The 27,894-nt window shown below is 42.3% G+C and overlaps 1 protein-coding gene across 1 annotated transcript in view; it reads right to left on the bottom strand.

The window, feature by feature from the left end:
• Positions 1–27,894, bottom strand: part of SYT16 (synaptotagmin 16) — an 81,091-nt gene that overhangs the window by 25,855 nt on the left and 27,342 nt on the right. Inside the window, exons 2-3 of the mRNA XM_054400670.1 lie at positions 13,811–13,824; positions 12,915–13,484 (exon numbers count right to left, since the gene is read on the bottom strand). Of these exons, the coding sequence (XP_054256645.1) occupies positions 12,915–13,484; positions 13,811–13,824 (584 nt within the window). The remainder of the gene's footprint in view (positions 1–12,914; positions 13,485–13,810; positions 13,825–27,894) is intronic.

Raw genomic sequence — 27,894 nt, forward strand, 5'->3', positions numbered from 1 at the left:
CCAGATTTTAGGGAGGACTGGGGAATAAAACTTGAGAATCCCTGCTTCTTCAAACCTTTGGAGAGCTTGTGAGTATCATATTTTGTATCAGCAACATACATACTATTAGACCTTGTTCAACGCTGCATGCTACCCTGTTTATTGGGGAAAAAATACAAAAACAGGAAAAAAAAAATCAACAGAACACAAAGTCAGACACACCGAGAACCATTTGTAAATCATTAGCATGTGCAAAGACAAAGTAGTAAGCAAAAGACTTGCAAACTTTTTCATGCTTCCATTCTCCAGCTCTGCTAAGGTGGAGAGGGAACTTCTTTTGTGCAGAAAAAGCATCTCAGACGTAATCTGCTCTGAGTATTTATGTCAGGAAGACATAAACACATCACGTGGCTCACAGGCACTGCTGAGTCCATCTGCTAGCAGCAGAGGAACTTGGGAGACCAATGTAAATTGTAACCTTTAAAAGTGAAGATATGCATTTGAGCACATCCCATTGAGTGCCCTTCCCCTCCTGCTACCCACACGTGCTTGGACTCTGAGATGACTGCACCCTCAATTAGCGCCTGAGCATCTGCCAGATGGGAAAAGAAGGGTTCAATACATACTATATATACTTGGCCTTGCTTTGTCAGGATAAAAATGCAGAGACATTCTGCTGATCTCTCTGCCATCAGCGTCAAGGAAGCAGAACAGCAGGACATTTAGGCCTGACGTTGTGCACAGAGGAAGACAGGCAGTGTGCATGTTTGTGTACATGTGTGAATGAGCCAGCTGCCAAGTGTGGTTGGTCCACTGCTTGCTTTGAGCATGGAGTATATGATACAGTTGCCAAGACTCACTTTGATAATTGCCATGGCAAACTCAAGCAGATGAACAAACAAGCACTGCAGACAAATGGGTCAAGAGGAGCTCTCTCAGTGACATAGCCTGGTTTGGGAGGGAATAACTTCTACCTGGATCCTGCTTTTACACACTGTATTAGGTCTATTAAAAATGTGCAGTATAAACTTAATGACAACTGCTGTTACTGCCTCATAAATTTACCTGCTGTTGCATGGAAGACAGCACTCAGCTACTTGAGCAGAGAGGACAGAGCAAGGAAGCTGACAGTACTGTAGCAAACTGCTCCCACCAGTAGCCCAGAGGAAGCTACCTTCTTCCATGCCACCATGCTGGCAGATTTGACCCTTTGCTCTGATTTGCCACAGTTTGACAATAAGCTTGCTGCTCCTTCTAGAAAATTGCTCTCAATTGGAGGAAAAAGCTAAGTGCTCCTATTCTGATAAAAATGAAAAAGTGTTTCGTTTGTAAATGGTCAGTGACCAGATACCATAAAAATAGATTATTTTTATGTAAGCTCTTAAAAATAATCTTCTTTGAATTTTTAAAAAATAAAAAGTACTTCAAGTTGTAACAACCCTATGGCCTAAACATGCTATGATCTATTCAAATAATTGAAACACAAAACGAAATATTCCTTTTCAGCCTACTGTGTTGTAAATTCACTACTTGCAGCTCATGCAATCTCCACAAAATTAATTTAAATGTTGCTAAGTTCTATTTATATGTATACATTTTGGGGTAGCCAAGATAAAAATTAAAAGTTGTTCCAGATGAAACAGAAGCTCACCTTTCACTAACAGCTTGCCAAAAATCCTGAGCAAAATATCATCTCTAGTAATTAAGCCACATCTTTCACCATTTTCTTAAACATCTATAACATTGAAATCGAGTTTGTGGCCACAGGGCTGTATACTGAAATAAACCTGCATTAACATCATGTGCAATTCTTGTTATTCAAGACACTTCACAAAGGCCATGTGAATGCAACACTCCTGGACCTCTCCATTAAGGGCACTCTTGGGGTGACCTACATGCAGCTCCCTACAAAACAGAGCAGAGCCTTTTCTGTAAGATAGAGGGGGAAGGAGGTGAGGAGTTCATCCTTCTTGGCCACTTGACTTTCACTTCAACTTTACCAGTCCCTAGAGCGTGACTGCATCACTTGTGATGAGGCCGGATGCTGGTCCTTACCAGCATTTGGAAGCATACAGGCTAATTAAATGGTGGCACTGGGGAAGCTGTAGCAAATGCTTCATACGTCTGCTGCTGAATCTCTGCCTAAGCAGCAGACAGCTCCGTGTCAGCTTAGTATCTCTGTGATAACAAAACCAACTTTACCCAGGGGAGAGGAAAATGTTCACCATTCAAACATACAAGTGCCCTGATTAGGAAAGGACAAGGGGGAACATTTTCTGTATCACCATGGAAACTTAAATAAAGGACCCATAATTACAATCTCAATTCTGGGAAGATAATGAATACATCTTGAGATCCACAGATGTTGTGTACCATGTACATATTTCTAGCAACTTCAACTCAATTACTTCTATACTGCATCTATTTTGCAAATCAACCTCCCACCACTCATAAGGAGGCTTGTGGGAATTTTGGGGGAGTTTTTTTGGGTTTTGGAGAGTTTTTTGGCCCCAAGGAGGCAGTGGGAGAGGAAAGAGAGTGACCTCTTTTTCTGACAAGATATTTCAAACTACCACTATTTATTCAGAAATTTCAAACACCCAATCACTTACAAAGTTACCTTACAGGCATCACTTTCTTCTTAGATTTTCCTTCTGCTTTACAGAAGTCAGCAGAGTTTCAATGGGAGCATCACTAAACCCTGAAGGAAGTAGAAGTGCTATACAAAAAAAAAAAGTATTTGATCATATAACCAACGACAAATACCAGGACATCCATGAATAATGCACTCAGCAGATCCCAGGAGTGTTCTGTGCCATGTTCTTTACTATTATAGAAGCAGCCACATAAGCCTGGCCTTAAAATTTTCATGATCAGGATGACATAGAGTAGCAGCAATCTACAACAGCTCCTAATTCAGCAAAACACAGAACTGCACACTGAAAGAAAAGGGGGTTTCTTCCAGAAAAATGGAAAGGTTTGATGCAAACAAGGGGTTTGTTAAAGCTTCACAGAAGAAAGGAGGAACATTTTGCAAAGGGAACATACAGCAACACATGTGGAGCTGCTACTACCAATTCCTGTGTAACTACAGCTCTGATCTGCATGCACTATCTTCAGTCTGGAGCCTTCTTCTCACTCTTGCTGTTAACCATTTGAACTGGGAGTTCAAACAGAAGTACAAAATAACACAGCTACCTGATTTATGGGCTTGACTAAGGAAGAGAGCACCCCATAGCTTCATCTGTGCACAAAGCTATTTGGAGATACAATCTGGTCACCAAAAAGCCTTCTTTTTATAAAACAGAAACAAAATCCAAACCATCCCCCTAGACCTTAAATGCATTTAAAACTGATGTCAAACACACTATGAAACAGTAAACCTGTGCTTCTACACATGCCATTGTGGACAAAAGGACTGTGCACAGTGACCATGCACCATTGACTAACAGCAACTGCTTGTTTACTAATAGAAGGCAGCCTTCAGCTGGGCTTTCTCCTTGCACCCAGACACATGTGGTTTTGTCCCTTTCTGGTAGGTGTATCTACCAGAGAACTATATGGTGCCCAGTGTCAAAGGTAAGGCCCACCACTAATTGCTGAGTGTCAAGTGACAGCATCTTACTTTTGCAACAGGTCCATCTCTACCTTTTCATCTGTCCTCAACCCATGATCAAACCATCTGGGACATTCTCAGAGGCAAACACATTTGGGTGTCTGCACACAGTGTAGGTTAGAGAGAATCACAACTTGGCAGCTTTCATACCAGGCGACATTTCTAACAAGAAAAAAAAAAAAGCCAGACAGTAATCAGAAACAAGACATTATTTGGCTCTGACCGTCAAGCAGCTCTATAGCCAAACAATATAGCAGTCAGAGCACTAAACTCTAATTTTCTATACTGCTGTGCAAAGAAATAGAGAACTGCCTACAGAAAACAGCATGAAAATCATCATACCTTCCTATTGCTTTTTTCCTACTATTAAATTTGGATTTTTAAAATAGGAACATGGGATGCAGCTTCCAAGTAACTCTCATTTTGCTGCCTAAGGTTCTTCCACAGCTAAAGGAAATGGCAGCCAAGAAGCAGAAGCACAATCTTCCCTGATTTCCCCAATCACCTACTTTACATTTTACATGTGGAGTAAACATGAGTCGGGCTTCTTTTGTGCTACTGGGTCTTATTAGCACTGGTCTTGGATCTGTGTAGAAGTGGTAGAGAAAAAGAGATGACACACTGTAGGAGACACTGCTAAGCCCAGAAAACCCCTGGTGTGGATGCAGTTACAAGCATGAGTCAGCCTACCTGCCTTTGCCAGCCCAGGTTACGTTGCTTGAAGCAAACATGCAGCTGCAGAAGCAAAGCACTTCCTGTTTGCAGATGCTGTGTCTACACTGGAGACACTGCATGGCACAGGTGTAGCACTGTATGATGTGAGATGTGGGACTGTAAATGCTCAGAAACTAAACAAGCTGCTAGATCCCAATGGCCAATGAGTTAAAAAACACTATTCCTTCCTCCTAACAAAATAGCTTTCACTTTATAAGCATTACTTTTATGATGGTTTTCCTAGTAGCTTTCACCAGGATGAGCTGAATTCCTCCAGGTTCCACATCAATCGCCTCATCTCCTTCCTTTCTTGGCTCAGACAAACACCACTTCTAACACAAGGGAGACACTTTGTAAACACTCTCCACCACAGAGTTTCTCTGAGTTACCAGTAGCTTCTTCCAGAAAGCAGGCTAGAACCCAGAAGAAATCAAACTGGCCAAGGAATGCTCAGGGAACCCAGGACACTGACTCTTGCTCCTCATTACAGTGGTTTTACTACACAGGGCTCGCGACCTTCGAGACCCAGCGTACGTATGCCGATTGCACACCATTCATAGCACCCCAGCTGTAGCCATTAGCTTCACACCCACAAGTCTTTGTCTGCTGATTAATGGGGTGGAAATCAACTCCCTCACAAAGATATTTGTTTGGGGTTGCTACCGATAACAACTGCATTGCAACAAGGCAGATATTTATTTTCCCACTGATTTTTCTAATTGAAACTTTCTGTTTGCTACCAGAGGGTTGATTCACCACAGCCCTCCTTTACAACTGCTGTAACACTACTGTTTCCATGGCACTCCTGGGAAAATCAGACTTCAGCAGCAGCAGTGGGTGAGGATGTGGTGCAATAAGACTCACACGCATTCAGGACCAAAGCTGTCAGACAAAAGCGATAATCATCATCTCCTTCCCTTCCCCTCTTCCATTTATTTCAGCTTTATCAAGCACGTAGCCTACTCACCTGATTCAAAAGTAACAGGGAAGGGCCTGATGACTCTCAGCTGGAGCAACGATCTGCTTGGGTTCACCACACAATAGGATGCTTGTGAGGCCATATATGGAAAGCAGCACAACTGTGTGATTGGGAAAGGTCAATATATCTCAGATGTAGTTTGACAAAAACCGCAACTTGAAGCCTAAGGGTTTTATAGATACATTATTGATGTCAATAAGTCTAGCCCTCAAAACTGACCCTGCAACAGAGACCTTCAGCAAACCTCAGAGTTCTCATTATTCCATAGAAGTATAAAGCCATAGAACTCTGGAGGCTGGAAGAGACCATTGAGATCGAGTGCAATAAAGCTATAGAAGCGTTGAGGCTGGAAGAGACCATTAAGATCATCAAGTGCAATTGTTCACCTAGAGCTTGCAATGCCACCAGTACTCCTGAATCCAAATGCAGGGCTTTTTCTCTAGCACCACTACTCATACCGTTTGCTGGAAAATACTCCCACACAGATTATGCTGTTATATATCAACTGTATGTGCTCGAGTCTCTGAACCTGAGGAGAGAAATGTCTCTGAGCACCCAGCATGCACAGGCAAGTGGGCACACTCATGCCCGTGCAATGAGTTTTCCAGGGATGTTTCACTTCATGTCAATACTGAGCTCTCTAGACAGGGGAGCACCCATCTGAATGCCAGGGAACTTTCAGGTTGGGTGAGGAAGCCATGAGAACATCAACTATTTTCATGGTCATTAGAAGGGGTTTTCTACAGATTTTGCTATGGAGTGATCTAAGATTCAACCTAAGTCATTCACTTTGGTCTGCAAACATACTGATGAAGCCTCCCTAACTCAGTTTGAGGAAACTGGAAGAGAATCACACCAACAGCATCTGCAGAGATAAAGCCCAACCACGCTTCCCTCATTACCTGGAAGACCCACACAGCCCAACCATGCCATTCACTGTCTGTAACACTGCACATTTTTTCCTCTATGACTGCAATCTTTTCTTTCATAGCAGTCTTTCTCCTTGGTTACTAAAACTGTTTCAGGAGTCTATGAGGCTACTCAAAACGATGGCTGTTGCTAACAGGTCATTATAATAACAGCTAAAAATGATCTGGACATAATGAAGTCATATCCACACCCCTGTCTGGCAAGAGGTGAGAACCAATAGCAGCTCACCTTTTGGCAGAGTGATCTCATCTCATCTAAGCTTACAACAGTGTTTTTTTAGGCTGTTAAGCAATGTAAAGAGAATAGGAAGAAACAGAAATGGATTGCCCATGCTTCCAAAAGTCCTAATGGTGTCTCCCTCCTGCCTGTCACTGGGGTTTATGCAACTATCCTTCTGCTGGGCTAGCAAGCCAAGCTAGCAACACCTGCAACTAAAAACAAAATGACCAAACTAAACCAAACAAACCCAACCCCCAAACCACAAGAACAAACAAAAAACCCAAACAAACAAAACCCCCAAACAAAAAACCAAACAAAAAAGGCAAAAAAAAAATTCAAAAAACCAAACAACAACAAATAATAATCAAAAAACCACAACAAAAAAGCCAAAAGACCAAAAGTACCACTGTTTGTATCAGCACACAGAAATACTATGTTCCAGCTCTGCACAGAATGCTGTTAGTATGCCTGCACGTAACCTCCACCACAATGCAATGAGATCATTCACACCTGCCTCGCCTATAGTAGGAGATGGAAGGTGAAGAGGCAGAGCTTCTAGGAGAGAGGCAGCACTTCCCAGATGCTGCCAAGATGCTGTTTATTGGTAAATGAAGCCTCTTGAGTACTAAACAACCTTCCCAGAGGAAGACAGAGTCGCAACTGCCATATGGGGAGTGGGAAGAGGATGCCACTTAGCAAAAGTGGATCAGAAAATACATGCATGCACATGCTCACACACACAATTTGTTCTGTAACTGCACTGAATGGCAAAATCCTCCTCTCAAATACATTCTTTTCCACATAGCTTATGCAACTGTCTATATGGCAAGAGCATATGACTAGTATTCCTGAACAGAGTATCCTTCCCTGTGCCACATAGGGACCTAGGCACAAGGAAGTTCTTCTTGCCAACCAAGGAACCTGGTGAAAACCCAAACCACTGATCCACAGTGGACTTACAAAGATACTGTATCTAAAAATCACCAAATGATGATGAACAGCAATGTTGGCAGGCCTCAGACAGAGCCCACAGCACTGGCACCTTTGAAAATCTGTGCTTTGAACCACACTTTGGTTTTATTCCTGCAGCTGCAAAGCTGATGCACCTCCATCCATTCTCCTGTCAAGACTATTGCATAGTGTCATCACCACTTACTTTTGGCATCATGGATGCAGACCCCTTATCATTTTGAAGCTTTAAAAAGACTGAACTGCAAAGGAGAGCTTTAAATAAAAAAAAGGAACATGGTACTACCTTCACGAGGACAAAAGTCTGTGCACAAACACTGAGTGGTTCTGAATTTCCCGAAGAGAACACATTCAATGCAAACTCACATCTGTACTTCATTTCAGAAAGCTGTGGACTTGCACTGCATTGTTTCGAGACCAGATGCATACCCCTAGTCACATTAGTGCTTTCTCCTACTCAAGTAGCCAGGAGTATTTTCTGTAAAGTGCTTTTGTCCGCTGCCTTTGTTTCCTTCACTCAGTCCTAGTGGTGCTATTGATTCAGTGTAGCCTCTTTAAATGTCCTGCTTTGAATACAGGCACTGATTTTTATTGTGTTGCATTCTGGCTGGAGTATTGGCTGGCTCTGTAGGTGAGAAAATTCATAATCACTCAGGATCCTCACATAGAATCTGGCCATCTATCTATTTTAGCCTCAGGTTCAAGCAGAAGTTATTTCTCTCACACAAGCAGCATCTTTTTGTTATGGGTATATTTTGCTACATGGGTTTATAGGATCTAATGAAAACTCACTGCTTGCCTAGGAATTCCTGGCTGTATGAAGGGTCATTTACTGAGGCCAAGAGTGCTCATATATAGCAGAAAGAATAATTTCCTCTACTACAGCAATTACCGGCAAAAATCAATGACCTTGCTGAGCTGGAGGCCAAGGTAGCAGTAGTTCTTTCTGGTTTTAAAAACTCCCAGAGCCTCAGTTCTGCGCTTCCTGTTACACATGTATTGAGGACAACTCTCCAGCCATCTAGACAAGATTCCTATTAGGATGTCAAACCTTCTAGCATTCCAAGGTCAACATTTATATTAGTGCAGCAGAAATGCAATCTTCAGCGAGCACTGATGGGAAAAAAAGAATCTTCAAAGATTAGCAGTTTAAAGGTAGCACCCACCTGTACGGTATGCTGCTATTAGGAACAGTGCCAGATAGCTCAGGAGACTCTTCCATCATGGAACTGGCTGTGCACAACCAGTTCAGCTGTGATTCAGAAGACTCAGCTCTGCTGGTGTATCTGTCCCCATGCCTTTTCAGAGCAGCATCTTCTGAAACTGCTTAGTAGTTACTTTGACTTTTTGTTTGCAAAGACATGGGGCCCAAGAAAGAAGTGGGATAAAGTCATTGCATTCACAGAACAATTATTGCTATTCTTCACTTGTTTCAATGTTACTCTTTTTTTTTCCCCCTCTGCAGATTCAGACTGGGAAGCAGAGCAACTGGCCAGCTCTACCCCTCTGCTTGCACTGCACTACTTTTAGAAGTAGCTTATTGCTCCACTGCTTTTTTTTTTTCAGTTAAGTCAAATGCGCAATGATGAATTTGGCAGCCACATTCTTGCCAGCCACCCCCAGTCAGCTGAGCAGCAGTATCTTAGCTGCAGAGGGGGGATGCAAACACTGCTCTCCCCATTCTGTGATGGTAGACAGTTTCCCTGTCTGAAACACTGAGATTAGACAATGAAGGAGGGTCTCAAGGAAGGTGCAAAAGAAAGTTCATCTGCATTTTCAAATTTTACACCTCCGTGATGTGCAAATGGTGGCAGGAATCTGCATGCATGGAAGGGTCAGTCTTCCCATCATCAGTCTCTCAAAGCAAACATCTGGCATTGCAGTAGTTCCTGCTGAACTACCTCATTTTTAAACCATGGACCAAAAGCATCCAAAGTGAAAAAACTTTTCCCTGCATTTGTTTGAAACCTTGGCATGTTACCAGCATCATTCAAGAAAAGACCAGGTCTCAGTAGCAGCCAAACCTGTGCCTTGCTGATTAGCATGCCTCACAGTATCTAACAGATGTTTGACTTAAGAACACAAGAATTCCATTGCTCAAGCACTTCATTAGATCCCTAAGCCTAAAAATTGTTTTCAGTAATGAGTGTGATACTTTAGGGCCTCAGAGAAGCTACACTGGAAGCTAGGAAACATTTCCTAGGAGGCAAAAATGTGATCAAAAACATATTTGATAAAAAGGAGAAGGGGTAAAGATAGTTTTTAACTGAATTTTATTTCATCTCAGAAGCATGCTCTAAGTTTAAGAGAGGGTAACAACTATTGGATTTTCTTTCGCATTTTTTTTTTTAAACAAAACAATTCTCATCCATGGTTGGTGGGTTCCCCCCCCCAAACCAAACAAACTACAATATTGGAATGACCTTGTAACGGGGTTCTGTGGCTCTTTAATCACCAGTGGCTGCTAAATGAAGCATATCTATTTTCTCTGTTACATTACTATTGGCAACCAGGTCTTCAGTAAATGCCCAGAAATATTTCCATGGCAACAAAAAGCATTCAGCATTGCTGCTGTTTTGTGCCAATTTAGCTTTAAAATACTCTGTTGTGGAGAGAAATATGGTACATTAAGTGAAATAAAGTCAAGATGCAATGTTCTGAAAAGAATACAAGGATAAACAGGAAACATGTATTTTGCAGAAACAGGGAAAAAAGCCAAATGGAAGAGAAAAATGTCCAAAGCTAATATTGATGCTACTGAATGCCTTTACTGAATGTCAGCAAGTCCATATGCTCACTTGCGTTGTGACTTAGGGTTAGGTACAGAGCTAACAGACATAAGGATACCTCAAATATCTTCTCTTGATCATTTTAATCCATGACTGAGATTTTAAGTTGCCAGGTTATTACAAGCTCTCTGCATGAACCATCAGAAGAGCTCATACTCTTAATGCTAGAGGATGAATCTAAAGGCAAAAGAGGAAATAAAGAGTTGAAAAATTAAATAGAAAGAGCATGTGTGTGTTTTGGAAGTGGAGGGTCACTTAGAAGAGCAAAATGAGCTCTTCTACATCAGAGATCTTGTGGAAGACATTTTCAAGTCACAGTTCAGCGCTTTCTCTCCTATCGTACAACCTAGATAGTTCTGGGGAGGGGAAAAAAAAAAAAAAAAAAAGGCATCAGCTCCCAGCCCTCTAATACCCCAACAGCCAACTTTCATGACTATAAAGTCTTGAGACCACTGGATGTACAATAGCCATTTGTACAGTGTGTTGCAGAGACAAAAGGTTAAAAAAGACTACTTGAGAGCATTAGGAGTCATGTTCCCTCTGGTGTATAAAGCTACACAATGCTCTCTAAAGTGCTTTGTATGGAAGTAGATAGCTCTAGGCAGCAGCAAGGTAGGTGCTGGGGAGCTCCATAAGGCCAGCTTCTCAGTCCACAACAACTCCAACAGCTTATTGAGTAGGAAAGCCAAACAAATATTAAGAGAGTCCAACAGCAACTTGATCAGTACCAGCTCTTAAGTGGGAGAGAGGTTCAGCGTAGCCCTCTCCTTTAGCTGCAGTGATGGGTTACTCTGGCGTCTCACTTTGTGTCTCTCAGCAAGAAAATTCACCTGGTCCACAACACATCCTAAGGACCCTCTTTCTCCGATGTCCCTGCAGAAAGACTGCAGGTGAGAAACTGCTCTGAGAGTGACAGCAGCCCATTCCTGGCCCCAATTTCCCTCAGAGCTCACCATTGCGTCTCCCATCCACTGTGAGCAACAGGAAAAAGATCTGGAGGCTACCATTGGAATAATATGTTCAGCACATGGCTGCTCCCCAGTCTGCTTTGAGGAGCCACAAGATTTTCCATTAATCACTCTGACAGTCCTTCTTGGGGATACAGGCTCCGTAGCAGACAAGGCTGTGCCCTGGATAGGGCAGGAGGATCTATATCCAGGAGGATCTATGGCCCCAACACTTCCTGGAAGGACACTATATGCCCTGCTCCATGGCATCTGTGCGTACACTGGACACGTAGTCTAAGCATGCAGAGTAAACCCAGCCCTACAGCATTGACATGGTGCTTATGAACAAACTCTCTGTGCACAGTATCACAAAGGCAATGTAGAGGAGTACCAGACAGTGGAGGATCTGTACCAGTCAGGGGTTGTGCTCCAAGAGATACAGCTCTGGAGTGTTTAACCTGAGATGTGGCAATCGCTCATTTGGAATATGAAATAAGCAGTCCTAGTTTGCAAGACAGAATGGCTAGACCAAAAGCTTTTTAATTATTTACTTCCTGGCCACAACAGTGTGAGGAATAGTAATAAAGAGCTAATTTTGACATTCATTAAAGAGCACCGTCAAGGTTTATACCCCCTCAGTCTGATATTCCTATTAAATATGAAAACAAACAGGCTGGTCTTCTGCAGTCTGCTCAGAAAAGGCTAAATATGTAAGACTTCCCTAGAAGCCAAGAGTGATGCAAAGCTCTTGGTCATTATAAACCAGTCACATTCAAGAGTAGATTACTACCTGCTTCAAAAAAAGGTATTTAGAGATTTGAAGCCAAATTCTGAAGACTCTCAATGAGTTTCACGTCCTTTGTCAGTTCCACACTGTAGACCTACTCCCCCCTCCCCTATCCTCACTCCTCCCCCTTCCTAAGATGTTCATAAAGAGCAGCTTTAGAACATCCAACAATGGTGTCAGCAGGCCTGCAGTTTTTCTGCATATGGTCAGGACATACACTTCTGTGAGTGACCCAGGTCACTTCCAACCACATTTACAGTGATATTTAGTGAGTACCAGTTGCATGGCTGAAATTCAGACCTGAACACAATCCCCTGAAAAGCTGTTCATGTCACTTAATGATCAGAAGTCATAGTTAGGCCTATTTAAAACTGAAAATATCTCCTTCTCATAATCTCCTGCCTGCTGTCCTCTTCAGTCTTATTTGAAAAGCCTGTGGGGGTGGTAGGAGGGGAGGAAAGCGATTTGGGAGCCTTTCATCCATAAAATCATGAGATATGGCTGGCTTTTTAGTACAGCATTTCACAGCACATGGCACAGTAACATCTTGAGATTCCTGGCACAAAGAAACAAGGTTTGAGATTATATATATCTTTAATAGCAGTGACGCAAAGGCAGATGGTTCTCAAAGCAAAGGCTTGAGGCTAAACACTCCCTTTGAAGGGTCCTGCTACCAGAAACAGAATGGGGGGGGAGCAAAAAATTCCTTGCTACAGCAACAGGGCCCAATTGCCTTCTAATACACAGCATTTCACCCTAGAGATTTTCACTTAGTTCAATGAGATTAGTCTCACAAATGAGAGCAGAAATGGAAACAGAAGAGGAAAGGTTAGACTTTTGTTTGGGATTTGGTGAGGTTTATTTTCATTGTGGGAAACAAAGACAACACATAACATAATGAGCAGATTAGCTACCAAATCAATATCAAAAAAAGAGAGGTCTGGGTAGACAGTGTATACTGTCGGGGTACATGCTAGCTGCTTACCTGTAAAACTTGCCTTGCCATTATTACTTTTTAAGGAGCCATGCAAGCTGAGGTTGAGCTTGTGACCTCCCATCTTCATAGAGGGCTCACCTTCTTCCTCAGCAATGGGAGGAAGTTGATCGAGTGGCTGGAGATCTTCATTCATCCAGTAGGACCCATCTGCTGTCAAAGACCTGGTGCTTTCAATGTGCTGGTCTGGTAACCTGTTGGTATTTTTAAGTCTTTTTTGCCTCTGCAGACCCATGTCAGAGCCACAAAGGAGGTCTTCTGAAGCAAGATTAGGATCCTCAATGTGACCACTAGGATATAAATATTCTGCATCCCAGAGGTCCAGGTGTTGTTCATCATCTGATTCCACAGAATAATCCTCATAAACTCCTCCATTATTCTCCAAGTCCTGGTTCCTTTCCTCTTCTGACTTACGACCCACTCCACTCAAATTCAGCAGTGAAGCAGATATAGAGTCCCCTGCTTGTTGGATAGCTTCATATATTTGAGACATCCAAGAAGACAGTGGCTGAAGGAAATGCTGAGCAGCCTCAGAAGCCATGTTTAACACTATGCCAGTATCTGGTGATCAGTTGTTCAGCTTTGCCAGCATGTCACTTACAATTCAGGGAGCTACAGAATAAGCACCATAAGAGAGTACTGTAAATTGCTTGTCCATCAACACCTGTCGACATGCTATCTACGTAAGATGTCTAGAACTGAGAAGAGAAATGGAAAAAGCACTTCTACCCATTGAGAACATCACTAAAAATCCAGAAATTATGGGCAAATTACACATATTCCTGCAGAGATCTGGAAAGCTTTAATTCATACAACCTCATATAAAAATCAAAGTACAGAACATAGGAACAGAAGTACCTTTCCTGAAGTGTGCACATTCTGGTTACCGCTGTCAACAGACCTGGTGAAAAAAAGTACAAAACACGAGTCAGAAATCTCAAATAATCTCCTGGCCTTGACTTCTACCACAGGCTTACATTAGCATGCCTGGATGGGAAAATTGAAGGATGAAGAATATGGGGAGAATTGTATTTTGATTAAAGTGTCAGGCCTAAAGCATGCAGAGCCAGCTCATGGCAGACAGCTAACTCAAATGCTTTGCTCCAGAAAGGCTCTGAAGAAGCACTCTGCCCACAGAGTAACAACAACCTAGAGGTGTTTTACCCCTCACAGAAATGGAAAGAAAATAAAGCACAGGGGGTGAAATATTGTAAGTATGAAGTTAGTGGGAACAGAAGCAAGCTAACAAAAAGGCTGGTGTCATGTTGATATGTTTTCTCAAAACTCATTTAAACACTAATTAAAACAATAACTGGTAAAAAGTTAAGGAACCTTTTTGCCTGGTACACATCTTCCCACATCATCACAAGACAGATATACATTTAGGAACTCTGAAAAAATGAAGAAACCTACAGACATGATGATGGGTTTAGAAAGAAAAAATTAAATAGATGCACATTTTAGGCTGAATGACAACTAAAAAGAAGCAAGAAAGCTTCAAAATTTAATAACAGTTTCTTGTTGAATTTAGAGGTCAAGGAGAAACCAAACTATAAAAGGATAAAGCAAGTATAAGTATCAAGAAAATAAGCTCAGCAGCTCTGTGTGTTACCTTGTGAAATGGTCTCCAGAGAAATGTAATGTGAATGGCAGCAGTCTGGATTTTTCAACAGAGCACAGATTAAGGAGATCCCACCTTGCCTGGTGAGCCGCTTTTTTACAGATGATATCAGTGACTTAAGAAGTTTTACCTTTTGAAATAACTGTCCAGTGATGTCTTATGCTGCAGACACTTCCAACAAGTTTGTTATCAGCTTCAGTATGTAATAGGATTACAGTCCTAACAAGGGCAGGCAATGAATGTAGGTTACTAAAACCATTTTAAAAGCTGGTGGCTGTTTCAAACTCTCTGGGCTTGGGGCACACACACTGTTCCAGTATCCACTTGTCAATTGCTGGCCTCTGGCTCAGCTGCCAAGACCCAGGAAGCACTCCCTGCCACACATTAAATCTTTGGCAAAGCACAGACAGTGTCATGGCAGTAACCTACTAAGTGAGCTGGGCCCTTTATTGACTTTCCATTTCCCAACCCTGCCCTTGGTAAAGCCTCTATGTTTTATGCAGCTTAGTTTTACACAGATCTGAAGTGATTACAAACTTCATGCAACACATTTTCAGCATAATGCAGATTTACTACTGGTATGTCACAGCAGTGATGAAGTCACTGGGAGGAGATGGTACTTGTCACAGCAGGGTTCTCCCTGCCACAGAAGGAGGTAAATTTGGTTGGGCAAGTACTGGATAATGGGTGCACTTTTAACCTGTCATTTATTTACAGGCAATTTTAACCTGTCTGTTATCTATAGGCAACAGCAAACGAATCTCTGATTTCTGGTGAAACCAGAACTTCATAATGCTCTGTCTCAGCAGCAAGATACTTGACAGCAGCAGCCCTTGGAGGGATGCAGGCACCCAGGAGTGATAGCTCCTGGATATGCAGATAAAACACATGGGTGCTGAAATTAAGTGTCAATCTGTTCTAACAACCAAAAGAACATAGGCTTGTGATATTTACATACAGAATACTTAGCTCCTCTTATTATTAGATATTAGCAATAGCTTCCAACTGCTCCAACAGAGCCATCCAGCTTCTCCCAGAAGCTGTGGCTGATAGCTCCACAACTCAGGCAATCACCATAGTCCTGTACAAGAGAATCCAAATTAGGGAGTTTGCTATCACACCCATAAAGATGGAGGGAGGTTTTCAAGATGAGATTTTACTTCAGTCAGAATTAAAGCAGTGATCTACAACCACCTGCAGGGCTTGGATGTGGTCACCCAGTAATCAGAAGAGGCAAACAATATTTGAAGGTGTATCTTTCATATACCAAGTGGTCAATCATCTCACTCTAAGTAGACATCCATGATTTTACCCAAAATCTGGAAATTTGTCTGGATTAAAGCACGAGTACGGATTCACAGATTGTAATGGGGTGGAAAGGACCCTCAAAGGTCATCTTGTCCAACACCCCCTGCAGTGACCAGGGATACCTCTAACTAGATCACTCTGCCTAGGGCCACATCAAGTCTTATCTTTAATATGTCCACATCTCTGGGCAGCCTGTTCCAGTATTTTACCACTCTCATTGTAAAGAACTTCCTCCTGATGTCCAACTCCGATCCATCCTGCTCCAGTTTAAAACTATTGCCCATTATCCTATCACTACAAGCCCTCCTAAACAGTCCCTCCCCACCAGCCTTCTTGTAGGCCCCCTTCAGATATTGAAATGTAGTTACAAGGTCACCCCTGAGCCTTCTCTTCTCTGGGGTGATCAGCCCCAATTCTTTCAGACTGTCTTTGTAGGAGAGGTGCTCCAGGGCTCCACAAACCTAACAAGTGGTTTGATTTCAGTTATAGACAATAGAGACACTGAAGTATATTTCATCCACTTTGCTAAAACTCCTACAACACACCAATAGAACTCACAATCCAGTGCCTGCATAATGCCTACAGGTAAGAGCAATGCCATTTCTAGGGTGCCTGACTCTGTTTAACCCTTGCTTGGCTTCTCCTCCCATCCTTTCCCTCTTACTGAAGATTCCACACTCAGTGATATGCTGAACAACTGGAGTTGAACTGAAATATAAATTGTTTATTTTTGGTCTTGCAGCAGATGGATAAAACATGTAACAAGCTGCAGAAAAGTTTAGGCAGGCAACATTTTTTACAAACTCAACAGAGGACCAAAGGGGGTTGAGCTCTGTTATAAGCTTGCTGTTTCCCAGGAGCTCTCTTCCTTAATTAGTGAGCCCTGCTCTAATGGGCTGTTTATGATATATCTCACAACATGGCCTTTTCAGCATCACAGATTTTCACTTTTGAATGCTCTAACAATTTTGACTTGCATTAGAAAAGAAAAATAAAGTAACGGAGAGGAGCATTTAAAATGTGGGAGAAAGAAAAATCAATTTCTTTTTAAAAGCATCCATTTAAAAAAAAAAAGAAAAGAATAGGAAAAAAAAAGATCTTAGCAAGTTCACTTCAAGTTCCATCTTCTAAAACTAACCACAAGAATTTTCACACCAAATCGTCTACTTAACTCAAAGTTTGTTTGGTTTGGGGTTTTTTGTAAGATCTTCCTGAAAAATCAGACACCTAAAATCATCAATGTTAAGACTCTTGCAGAAACCATCATAACCTTTACTACAATCTATATTCCCTCATCTTGATAGGATCATTATTCCTGAGTAGCACTCCCATTGAGAGGTGCAATTACTGGAGGGCTAAAAAAAGGCAACTATTAGCAGAATTTCGAACAATGTCACAATGCAGAGGTTTGTAATATTAGCAAAGTGTCTTTCAGTCCTCTTGATATGCAGCCTCCTAAAAAAATTGCCATCAGATGTGCATTTCTCACAATGATTTCCCTTATTCAAGCTATTATAGATCATAGGCACAAAATTCCCTTTCTTCAGTCACTTGTGCAGCCCTTGCAAAAGTTTCGACTGACCTCCCCCTCGTAGAGCACAAGTTGAAAACAGTGCCCCAACATATAATAACACCAATTTTCAAGTGAGTGCTTATTTCTGAAGCACTAGGTGAGGAAGAAATACACAGCCTCACCTCTCTGCCTAGGAACATACTGTCCTGCACAGAACCTCAAGAAGAGGAAATCAGCTCCCAGCTTCCAGAGATGAGAAGATATCTTTGTCCCACCACTGCTTCAGAAAGATGCACTTCTTTTGTCAATGTCAGGAAACTTGTATCAAAACCACCTTTTTAACAGTTTGGCCAAGTTGTGAATCCATCTGTCCACAGCTGAAACTGACCATTGTGCTGGGTCAGCCATACTACTTGCACCCAGAGAAATGACTCCTGCCTTCCTCACTTCTCAGAAATTTTAATTAAGACATTGATAATGATTTACCTTTATTTCCTGATTTCACACAGGGAGCATCAGCCCATCATGCCCACACCACAATCATGGACAGGAGCTTTATTTGTGAGGACACATAAGAAGAGCATTACAGACCCACCATAAAGGCCTGCTCCAAGCTTAGGAGGAAAGACCTAAAACAAGGTGTAAATCTAAGCTGATGCCCAGAACATCAAGGGTCTGCACAAAAGGTAAGGTCATTTTGCTGTTCATAAAAGGAGGAATTAGGGAAGGCTTGGAGGGGTAAGATGATTTAATAACTCTTTTTAGGCTATAGAAAACTATAATGAGCCTGATACTCCTGTTGGACCGGAGCCTGATTAGCACACATTAGCAGAGGGGAGATTAGAAATGTACTCTGCTGAAGGCAGGCAGCAGCAGCAGCACTGGGCCAAGAAATCCTCTACCCTAGTTCTGGAAACAATCTGGACTCTTCACTCCTGTAGCTGGCAGAATCACGTTTAACAAAATGCTAGCAAAACCCTTTCATCCTCGCAGTGAAGGATAATCAAACACTGCTATAATGAAACTGTCCTTCCAGTTAAATCTATCACAGTGCCAAAAGCAGCCTGTGCACTTGTTCAGTTGATTGCAGCCTCTTACTGAAGCATTATGAAGAAAGTTCAGAGATGGTACTCAAAGCTGACATCAATGGTGAGAGTCACTGCTGAGCAAATTTCTCTAAAGTAAGACAAAACAGAAATACAGAACATTTCGGTACCTTCTTGGCCTAAAAAGAGAAGGCGGAGGCACTTTCCAAGTGATTATGTGCTCTGTAATAATAGTTTTCAGTTGATGATTCAAAAACGCCAGGGCATTCAAGGAAGATCTAATGGCTTATGCCAATAAATTAGCACACATCTCATTGGAAACATTGATGGGTGACAAATCAACACGGCAATAAACCCCTGGCAGCAACGCATTGGTCCTGCAGGCCTCAAAAGGGAGAAGCGAAACCAAAGATGAGATCAGACAGACAGCAATGCACCCTGCTGCATGGGGTTTAGCCTACGGAGAGGAAGCCTGCAGACTTATTTGTCACTCCCAAATCAGCTCATGTCTTTGCAAGCAGCTTGCTACTAGTGATGCTCTGCCAAATTAGTTGTAGCAACTGATACCCAAATGACAGAAGTGGTTTTGATCAGGATATTTAGCCCCATGGTGTCTTCTCTTTTCATCCTCTTCCGTTGTTGTATACTCTCCCTTTGCCAAAAATAATGGCAACAATAAATGATCCCCACAGTTTCAGTGGGATAGGGAGAAGAGGAAAGGCATTGAAGAGAAAAAGAATTATGCAAATGTGACATTAATCATTCAAAACTGTGAGGTCTTTTTCAAAAACCCCAGGTCTCTGCCATATAGAGTACACACTGATGTTCAAGCAAAAAAAAAAAAAAAAAAAAAAAAAAAAAAGCGCTCCTGGAAAGACCAGCATCTTAATGTTATGCTCAGAAGCTCCACCAGCAAAGGGGCTGAGAGGCTGATGGTAATTTCCTATCCTGATCACTTCACCCCATTGTTTTGGCTTAGATTATAAGACACTTTGAACTCAGAATTGTATTTGTTTCCAACAGGAATCTGTGACTGCATAGATACTATTGCCACCAAAACTGTTAATAGAAAACTTGAGGGACTTTTCAGGAGGGATAAAACAGAAACATCTTCCTTGACAATAAGATTTGGCCTGGATATGCTGGAGAGAAGAATTCTGCCTTGGCACTCCTGTTATGTCCAGAGTCACTCCACTGAGGCCAGTGACATCCTCCAAATTAAATTAAGGTCCTTTGCTTTTAAAGAGCCACTTGTCACCATAGGCACAAAACACTAACAGTTCTGTGCCAAGTAGTAGTACAAAAAACCAACAGTGAATAACTTTATTTATATTTCTCAAACTAAGGGTTACAAAAATGGCATAAAGAAAGTCACAAATCATAAGCATAGTAGAAAAGTGGTGTTAGTAGTGGCAACTGTGCTTTTTCATGGTAAAGGAGTGAGAAACATCTGTAATTACTGGATTAGCAGAATGAAAGAAGAAACCTGCAGTCAGAAATTACAGCACATTCTGTAATCGAGCTGCTATGTCAGCTTGCAGGAAGACAGAGGAGCCAGAAGAAAATCCCAAGTTCCAAAGGCTTTCCTGGAGAAATACCAATTTACACCACCACCACTCCAATCCACCCACCTCCACTGTCAAGCTGTTGCACAGAGCAGACCCAATAGACCAAGTCACCACCCTGCCTGCAATCACACTACCCAGACTGCAGAACTGAACAAGCCAAGGTCAATCAGAGCAATTACTTGTATGGAAATTAGCAGTGGGAGAGCACCTCTAGCTGTTTAACACAATGAAGATATTTTAGAAACACTTTGAGGAGTCAAACAATTACTGTTATTCCCTCTTCCCCCTCACACATTCCATCATACAAAGTGCTCTGTGTGGACCACCACTGAGCAGTGCAGACAGTGTTGTTTGGGAACCACAGCCTTGAGAGGCAAACACAGTGGATGATTGCCTATTCCTAGTGATCCATCTTTGTGTGCACACATGGCTATGTCCATAGCTTTCATCTCCTTTCACTTCTGCTTAGTTAACCACCAGTCCAGCCAGACATGCTGGGAAAAACAGACCTAGTTCCAAAAAGAACTTAGAGCCACAGAACTGAGAAGGCAGTTGCCTCTACCAACTTAGCAACAGCTCCCTCAACTATTCTTATGCTTCATTTAATTCAGCCTCATTACAAACCAGGCTGTCTATTGTCTAGGACAGGCATCAGTGGCAACAGTCACACTGTTCCACAGTATCACAGTATATTAGAGGTTGGAAGGGACCTCAAGATCATTGGGTCCAACTCCCACACCCAGCCACATTTCCTCTGAGCCTCTACAGAAGCAACCAAGAAAAAAAGACATTTGGGTACTGATAAACTTCCCTTTCAAGAGCTCCTCTCCCTCCTTCCACTGGCTGGTCAAGGAACCTAACGCCAGGGCTCAGCTCCATATCTCAACAATGTAACCTGAATAACCATGGTCCCATTTTCAATCTGCACCTTGCTGAGGACAACAGAGGTACTGGGTACTCAGCATCAGGGTTACAAAGACCAACCACAACTGCATTTCTTTAGAGAAAGATGTTCCTGGGCTTTCCATGACTTACAATGCTGTAGCAGGAAGCCAGTCTAATGTGCACTCCAGACTGGTACGGTCACGCTCACCCACATTACTTGTTTCTAAACATGAAGCTCAGCCTCTGCTAGCATGTGACAGTCCCACACACTGCACACAATGGGTACCCAGGGCCAGTTGGGTCCAGGACTGCCCTGACAAAGCAAGGACTGCTAACACTCCTGCCTTTGTTGAGTGTTACAGGTGTTGATGCTTTCCTTAATGCCTCAGCTGCAGGAAATGAGTGGTTTATATAAGAACTGCATCTCTGTTTATTTAAGTGTACTGCTAGACCCAGAGTCTAAAGCAGAGGCAGGGCAGAACAGCTTGAAAGCATGAACTGAAAGTGCTCCTGAGGCTGAGAAGATAGAAGGAAAACATGGGGAAAAAAATTTCTTCAAACTTCACAATGTTTAAGTTGACTTCACATATCAGGAATACATCCTTTCTATCATGACAAGTGTTCAAGACAAAACACAACTGGAACATTTTTGAAGAAAGCACTGTCAGGAAACTAGTTTCTTTCTTGGTTTCAGGTTACATCATTATAAAAAGATTACAGAACAGACCAAAAAGGTCCCTTTTTCTTTTTGAGTCACAGAACTGAAGCACGCTGTTAGATACTACTCTTTACACAAGTGGTTGCCCAGCACTGTCACACATTTCTATGAAGTTCAATTCACCCCTGAACTTTGGAAGCTCAGGGCTCAGCAGCACTATAAACTCCATACATAAGAGCAGCAGCATCAGGCCTTAGTCCTGAAATTCACAGAACAGGAAGGGACACCAAACAATCACAGCATCAAAAGGACCCACATGAGACAGCACTTTCACCTGTCAGGTCTTCTTCCTTGCACAGGGAGATGCTCCATGGGGAGATTTCACCAACACACACTCCTCCAACACTTGAAATATCACCAGTGCTGTGAGGAATCACTCCAGCTGCCTCCATTAAGACCAAAGGTGTGGTGTTTGATTTTTCTCTTGCTAAAGAATTCTGCACACAAATTGCATTTCTCTACCTTGCTTCAGTCAGCTCAGGACTGCTTCATGCCACCTTCTGCGCATGATTAGGGATAGCCAAGTAAGCTTGATACACATGAAGCTAACTCTGTGCTATCCTCCTATTGGTTAAGCCTTTACCAGCTTCTCTGTCAAGCTTTGCAGACCTGCTCTGAACTCTCCTTTGCAGTGCCAAGTCCATCATAAACTCAAGCTGGCTCTGTTCAGGTGAGCTCCAGCCCCTGCAGTGAATGGACTCCTGCAGCTGAGTGAGAGGCAATCAGGGCAGCATATCCTCACCCAAGAGATGGACTCATGACTAAAGTCAGTGAGGCACTCAAGAACAGCATCCACAAAAACCTGTAGTATCAAAACCATTATCCATTATGTTCCAGTAACTAAGAGCTTTTGTCTTGGAGTCTCCTGAAAAGTTTTCAATTAATTATTGATTTTCACAAAGATTTCTTATCTGGTTCCTTTCATAAGGACATAAACTGTGCAATTAAAATTAAATTAGGAACAAACCAGCTAGATGCATCCTAGAGCCATGATGATGGAAACACCTATTTCGTTCTGCCAATTGCCACATTCTGAGCTCAGGCTTTACACAGAAAAGCAAAACAACAACAAAGACTTTGACACTTTATGGTACGTTTTCAGAATATCAGCCTGTGCACTTGCAAAGCGCAAAGCAGACAGATTTGCTTATGTTCCTATACCAACTCTCTTTTTTATTGGTAGATAACTCAAAACTCAACTAGATCCAAGGACAAGAGAAACATCTCATGTACTGAACACAAACCCAGCTTCTTTGTTTACAGCCTTCATTTACCTATGCTGTTGCAAATTGGGGTTTGTCCTACTGCAGATGTTACAGTTACGCCAGAGGGATCAAAATGCCTTCTCTCCTGTTTAGGCAGTTATAAAGCTGATAGCCATAACAGACAGGGATGTTCTAACCACTCTAAATTACAGATGTGGAGAAACAAAAAGATTTCCCATTTTAAGAACTTAGAACTGGAAGAACAATCATTAGTGGGTTACATGTTAAAGAACAGCAGAGCCTTTAGAATCAGAATGTCCTTGTACAAGACACAGCCCATCAGAAGCTGAGAAGATGAAAAGTGAATGCTAACCAAGTTACACATTACAAACACTCCCATCCTGCTCCTTTCTATCCAGCAAAGTCAGGTTCTGAATTTGAAATAATCTTTTGCTCATCAATATTCCTCTTGGGAGAGCTTCCTTACCAGGCAACTGCCATGCTAGAGACAGCCTTTCCTGGCTTCCCAGCCCAAGCTCAGGCCCCAGGTTTTTACATTTGCCATATGACATGCTATGTTAGCCCAGGGTTTAACCTATTCTTTCATGCTACTGTCCTTTAAAAGCATTAGTATTTCATATATGCATATTCAGTCTGTCCTTGCCTGTTCATTGATACGGACTCAAAGTCAGTGAGTGTGGGACAGGAGCATCTCTCTGTGTGACTGTTCTCTGGTTTTACAGGGTTGTGCCAGCTCTCCCTGGAATTTTGGAAGAGACCTGATGCAACGTTCTCATATTCATGGTCAAGGAGGGAAGTGCTGTTGTGCTCAGTGCAAGCCCATGAATTTCTAAGCTGCTAAAGGTTTCTTTAAAGTAATTCTGACAGCAATAGCGAAGACATACTACACGGCAAACAGGACCACACCTGGTGAGTTGAAGGTGGAACATGGAAGACACCTTCAGAGTGCCCTTTTTCATCTCTCCTACTGTTGGGATAAATGTGGGTTGTGCTCAGCAAGTAGATACTTTGTTAGTTCAGGAAGAAGTCATTGTACAAACAAGCATTATGAAGCAGTCACCACATGGTTTAACATAGGGAGCCAGGCTGGCATTTTCTGACATGAGGGTGCTTCTGTTCTCTTGTGAACGTGCACCTCAGCTGGTGTCATGCAGCATGGGGAAAGGAGAAGGAATTAAAAAATAAATCTAGGCACTGCTTGCTGAGAGACAAATCCTGACTTTCTCTGTCATAAGACCAAGGCATGACCTTTGCAGACAGCAATTTATATGGGAGAGGAGAAAAATTTAAAAGAGTGAAGGAACCTTTAAAAGTCTGCATTGGCATCTTTACTTATTTAGCCTTTTGGAGAGGATAGCAATTGATAGATTTGGCACTGTGATGATGCATGGTTATCTTCTTTCTCTGTCTCAAAATACTGCATTAGTGATACCATGGCAACAAAGAAGCTGTCTTTAAGGAAAAGGATTGGGGGGAAAAAAATTTAAAAAAAAAAGGTGTGACTTCAGCATTCAAGAAAGGTGACAGACTGACAGCCTCAGCCTTCTTTTTCTACCAGTAAGGCAGTGGTGGTGTCAGCTGTGACAAGATGTATCCGATATGAACTCTGTGTGGTACTATGACTGCAAACAAGCCTGGGACATGATCAAAGACAATCTACTACAGCATGAGCACGCTGAGAATCTTCTGAGAAAACGTGCTCTTGTTGGACAGTTAAGTTCTGTTTAAATTATAGCCTTTTTTAAGAAATACATGATCATGAATATACTTTCCTAGACTCAAATTGCGTCCTTATTCAGGATGGGATTTGTCTCTGAGCAGAGCATGGGGATGGTGAGAGAAACCAGCTGTCACTTGCACTGTGGTGGGTTTTCTGGAGCTCAAACCTCAAAAGGTCTCATGGAAAGGGCAATCTCAAGTCTCTGTAGTGCTTGACACAGACTTTCATTTGAGTACAGGTCTCATCTCTAACATGAGAGCCCTAAGCAGCAGGAGATTGGCTTTTAAGGCATAGTTTCTTTCTCTCGTTTGATCCAATTCAGATTGTATAGATATAGTCATCAGCACTGCCTTTTTCTTGCTTTCCTACATCTTAGGTGAAAGCTTTGACCACCAAGTTAGTTCCCTCATTGCTTTCTATGATGGCTGCTCTGACAATGGAAAATAGTTACAGCATGCAAACCTGAGAATTTGAGCATTGCTTGGAGATTAGCGTGAATGTTGAGACAGAGAAGAAATTACTTCAGTGCAAGGGTTTCTCTTAGACTATGGACTAGGAAGGTAATTTTCTGCCTGGTTCTAATTTTTCTTCACTGGTCTGGAGGAGGATTGAGACAAACAGTTGTGAAGGCTGTGGTTTACACTTTATTTCAGCTGCTATCCTAAGTCTGAGATCAGTCCTGGCAGGGACCAGTACTGGTACAGGAGAACCAAGGCCTGGATGCATAACATCCTGCAAGTTCCTTGTGCTGTCCCTGTTTAACCTCTTCAGCCCTCACACAGAGGGGACCAGTTTCAGTTTGTGAATGGCAATCCATGTGCCATGCTGCTCAAATTCTCAGTCTCTCTGGCCCTGTTAATTTCAATGAATTTTAAATACTATGCTGAATTAGAGCCTTTTCTAAGATTATTACTACAACTGACAATTAGTCTCTGAATCACCCTTTGGAGGTGTTGGTTGTTACTTGAGTTACCTCTGTTAGCGTGAATGCTCCCTTGCCCATTAGGACACATTTCTCTTCCCTCATTTTATCCATATTTGTGGTGTGTGTGCTTACAGATGGAGGAACAAGGTGAAAGTCAGGACTCTTCTGGATGCAGAACACCAGGCATCATTTTTTGCAAACACCACGTACTTGCTGCTGACTTGAACAAGTGCTTCACAGGCATTTGAAACACATCCAGTAAAACTAATACTTCATATTTTCTAACTGGCAAATGCCAATGAAGGTGAGCAGCTCGAAAAATCAGGTGTATCTGAGATGGCCCTAGAGCTGGCCCTAAAACAGGCAGCACAGTGAGCCAAGCTCAGCCTTAGAGGGCACCTGGGATACGATACTGAGAAAAGGAAAATGTGGGTTTAAGGAAGAATTCATCTCAGGCCTTTCATTTCTTAGGTGAGTGCTCTTGCTTAATTTCACTGTCTCCTCATTCCTCATTGTGCCTGATGTGACTTTCCTTGAACTCAGCACTGCCAGAAGGTGTCAAGCACCTCTACTGGATTGTATCCCTAAGAAGAATTAGGCTTTAAGGGAAGAATTCCAGTCCTGTTTTCAGGTGATCTGAAGTAACTGAGAAGATGCCTGGAGGTCCCTGCCTGTTGAGATGGAGTCATCTCCAAGAAACTGCTATAGATGTTCTATTTGGGATCCTCAGCCTTGGAGTGAAATGTGAGATACTTCTAGACACTGAAGTGCTTGTGTAAATGGATTAGACTTTTCTTGATTGTTTTTTTGAGTCTAATTTCCATCATTTTAGGTTCTGTCTGTGCCAGGGTTCTCATTCTGTGGAACTGTTGTGTGAGTGTTTCCCTGTCTCATAAAGCTGCTCAGGTGATAAACAAATTAAAGCCTGCAAGGTGTTTGAGTACTATGGTTATGTGGGTTGTGGAAGGAAGGGGGATGAAGATGCTGTACTGTCTCTGAGACCTTTGAAATTTCATGCCTAGGTCACACCATAAGGGAAGCTTAAATCTTTAAAGCTGACCTGCAAATACAGCAGCATCAGCTATGGATGGGCTCATTCTTCCATGCTTTGCAGTCAAAGTTCATAGAAGTATTATCAGTTCGAAAGTACCTTACAGTCTTTCGTGCTCCTTATATAAAAGGACTGGAGAATTTCCTCATTTTTGCTATCTGTTAATCAGCACATAAAGTGTGTGAAACTGAGCCCCAATGCAGGGCAAGTCCTCCTGCCTTGGGTGGGAATTTCACCCTTCTGCTTCAGTGCTGAATGTGGTCTCATTTAGTTTCTGATAATGTATTTGTGGATCACCTTGAGGAGAAGAGGAGGAGTTATACAACTGTTCCCTCACAGTGCTGTTAAGAAGGGTCGGGCTTTGTCTCCTTTGAAAACGATATCAGGAGAGAACTGCAATCCTGTGAAAACACACATTTATTTCTGAAGTGTTTGTGTATTGTGTGTGTGTGGTGCACATGAATAGAATTGCCACCTGTCCGAGGCTGATAACGATGAGCTGGGGAGCAGTGGTCCTGTGCTCCTTACTCTAGCAGTTTGCTGCATGAAGAATCGGTGCCTACAGCTCCCCTTGGCCTGACTTTATGAAATCTTGCACACAAGGAGTTGCTTTGCCCTTTGTGCCACTTTTTGAGCTTGCATAGATATGGATTCATTAGAGGTTTTCCTATAATAGAAGCAATGTTAGTTGTGGCTCATGAAAACTTTAACCTTTTTGTCCTGGTTTTGCTGGGACAGAATCCCAGGCCAGCCATGGGCTGCAGGCCATTATCAGTTCGGAGTCAGCCAAGGCTCACATGTGTATCCCAAACCATAAATGTCACACTCATTTTAAAGGGGGGAGCTTGCTGAGGAGAGGGGACCTTCTTGAGACTTCCTGCTTGGACTCCTGACCCTACTCTTCTTCCTTCTTCTGCTCCCAAGGACTCCTTCCCCATTTATTGTGACTTCTGTACCTTTGCTGGGCTGAGTTTAACTTTATATAGTTTATACATGCATTGTTACCAGCTTTGTTGTTGCATTAAATACATTTTATTTTCAATCCATGGGTTTTCTCTCCTTGTCTTGATCCTCCTTCTGTGCTGGGGAAGGGTCATTGGGTAGTAGAGCAATGGCTAAAATTTAGCCCCAGATAGAGGCTAAACATAGACTTTTTTTTTTTTGGTTTTGCTCTCTCAGAAAGGTCCCCTTAGTTATCCCATTCCTTTGCAAATTCACAAATGGCACTATTTTCCTTTATAATCTTGTCCTCAGCTTGTGAGCAGGAAGAGTGACAGGATTTTGATACCCACACGCTTTGGGTGTGGACTAGTAGAAGAAGTGTTTGAGAAACCTTCTTGCTCTTTCCATTGTACCCAGCAGGGAACTGTCATTACAGTAGGGCTGCTGT

Source organism: Indicator indicator, chromosome 4, assembly GCF_027791375.1.
Source record: "Indicator indicator isolate 239-I01 chromosome 4, UM_Iind_1.1, whole genome shotgun sequence".
Lineage (NCBI taxonomy): Eukaryota > Metazoa > Chordata > Aves > Piciformes > Indicatoridae > Indicator > Indicator indicator.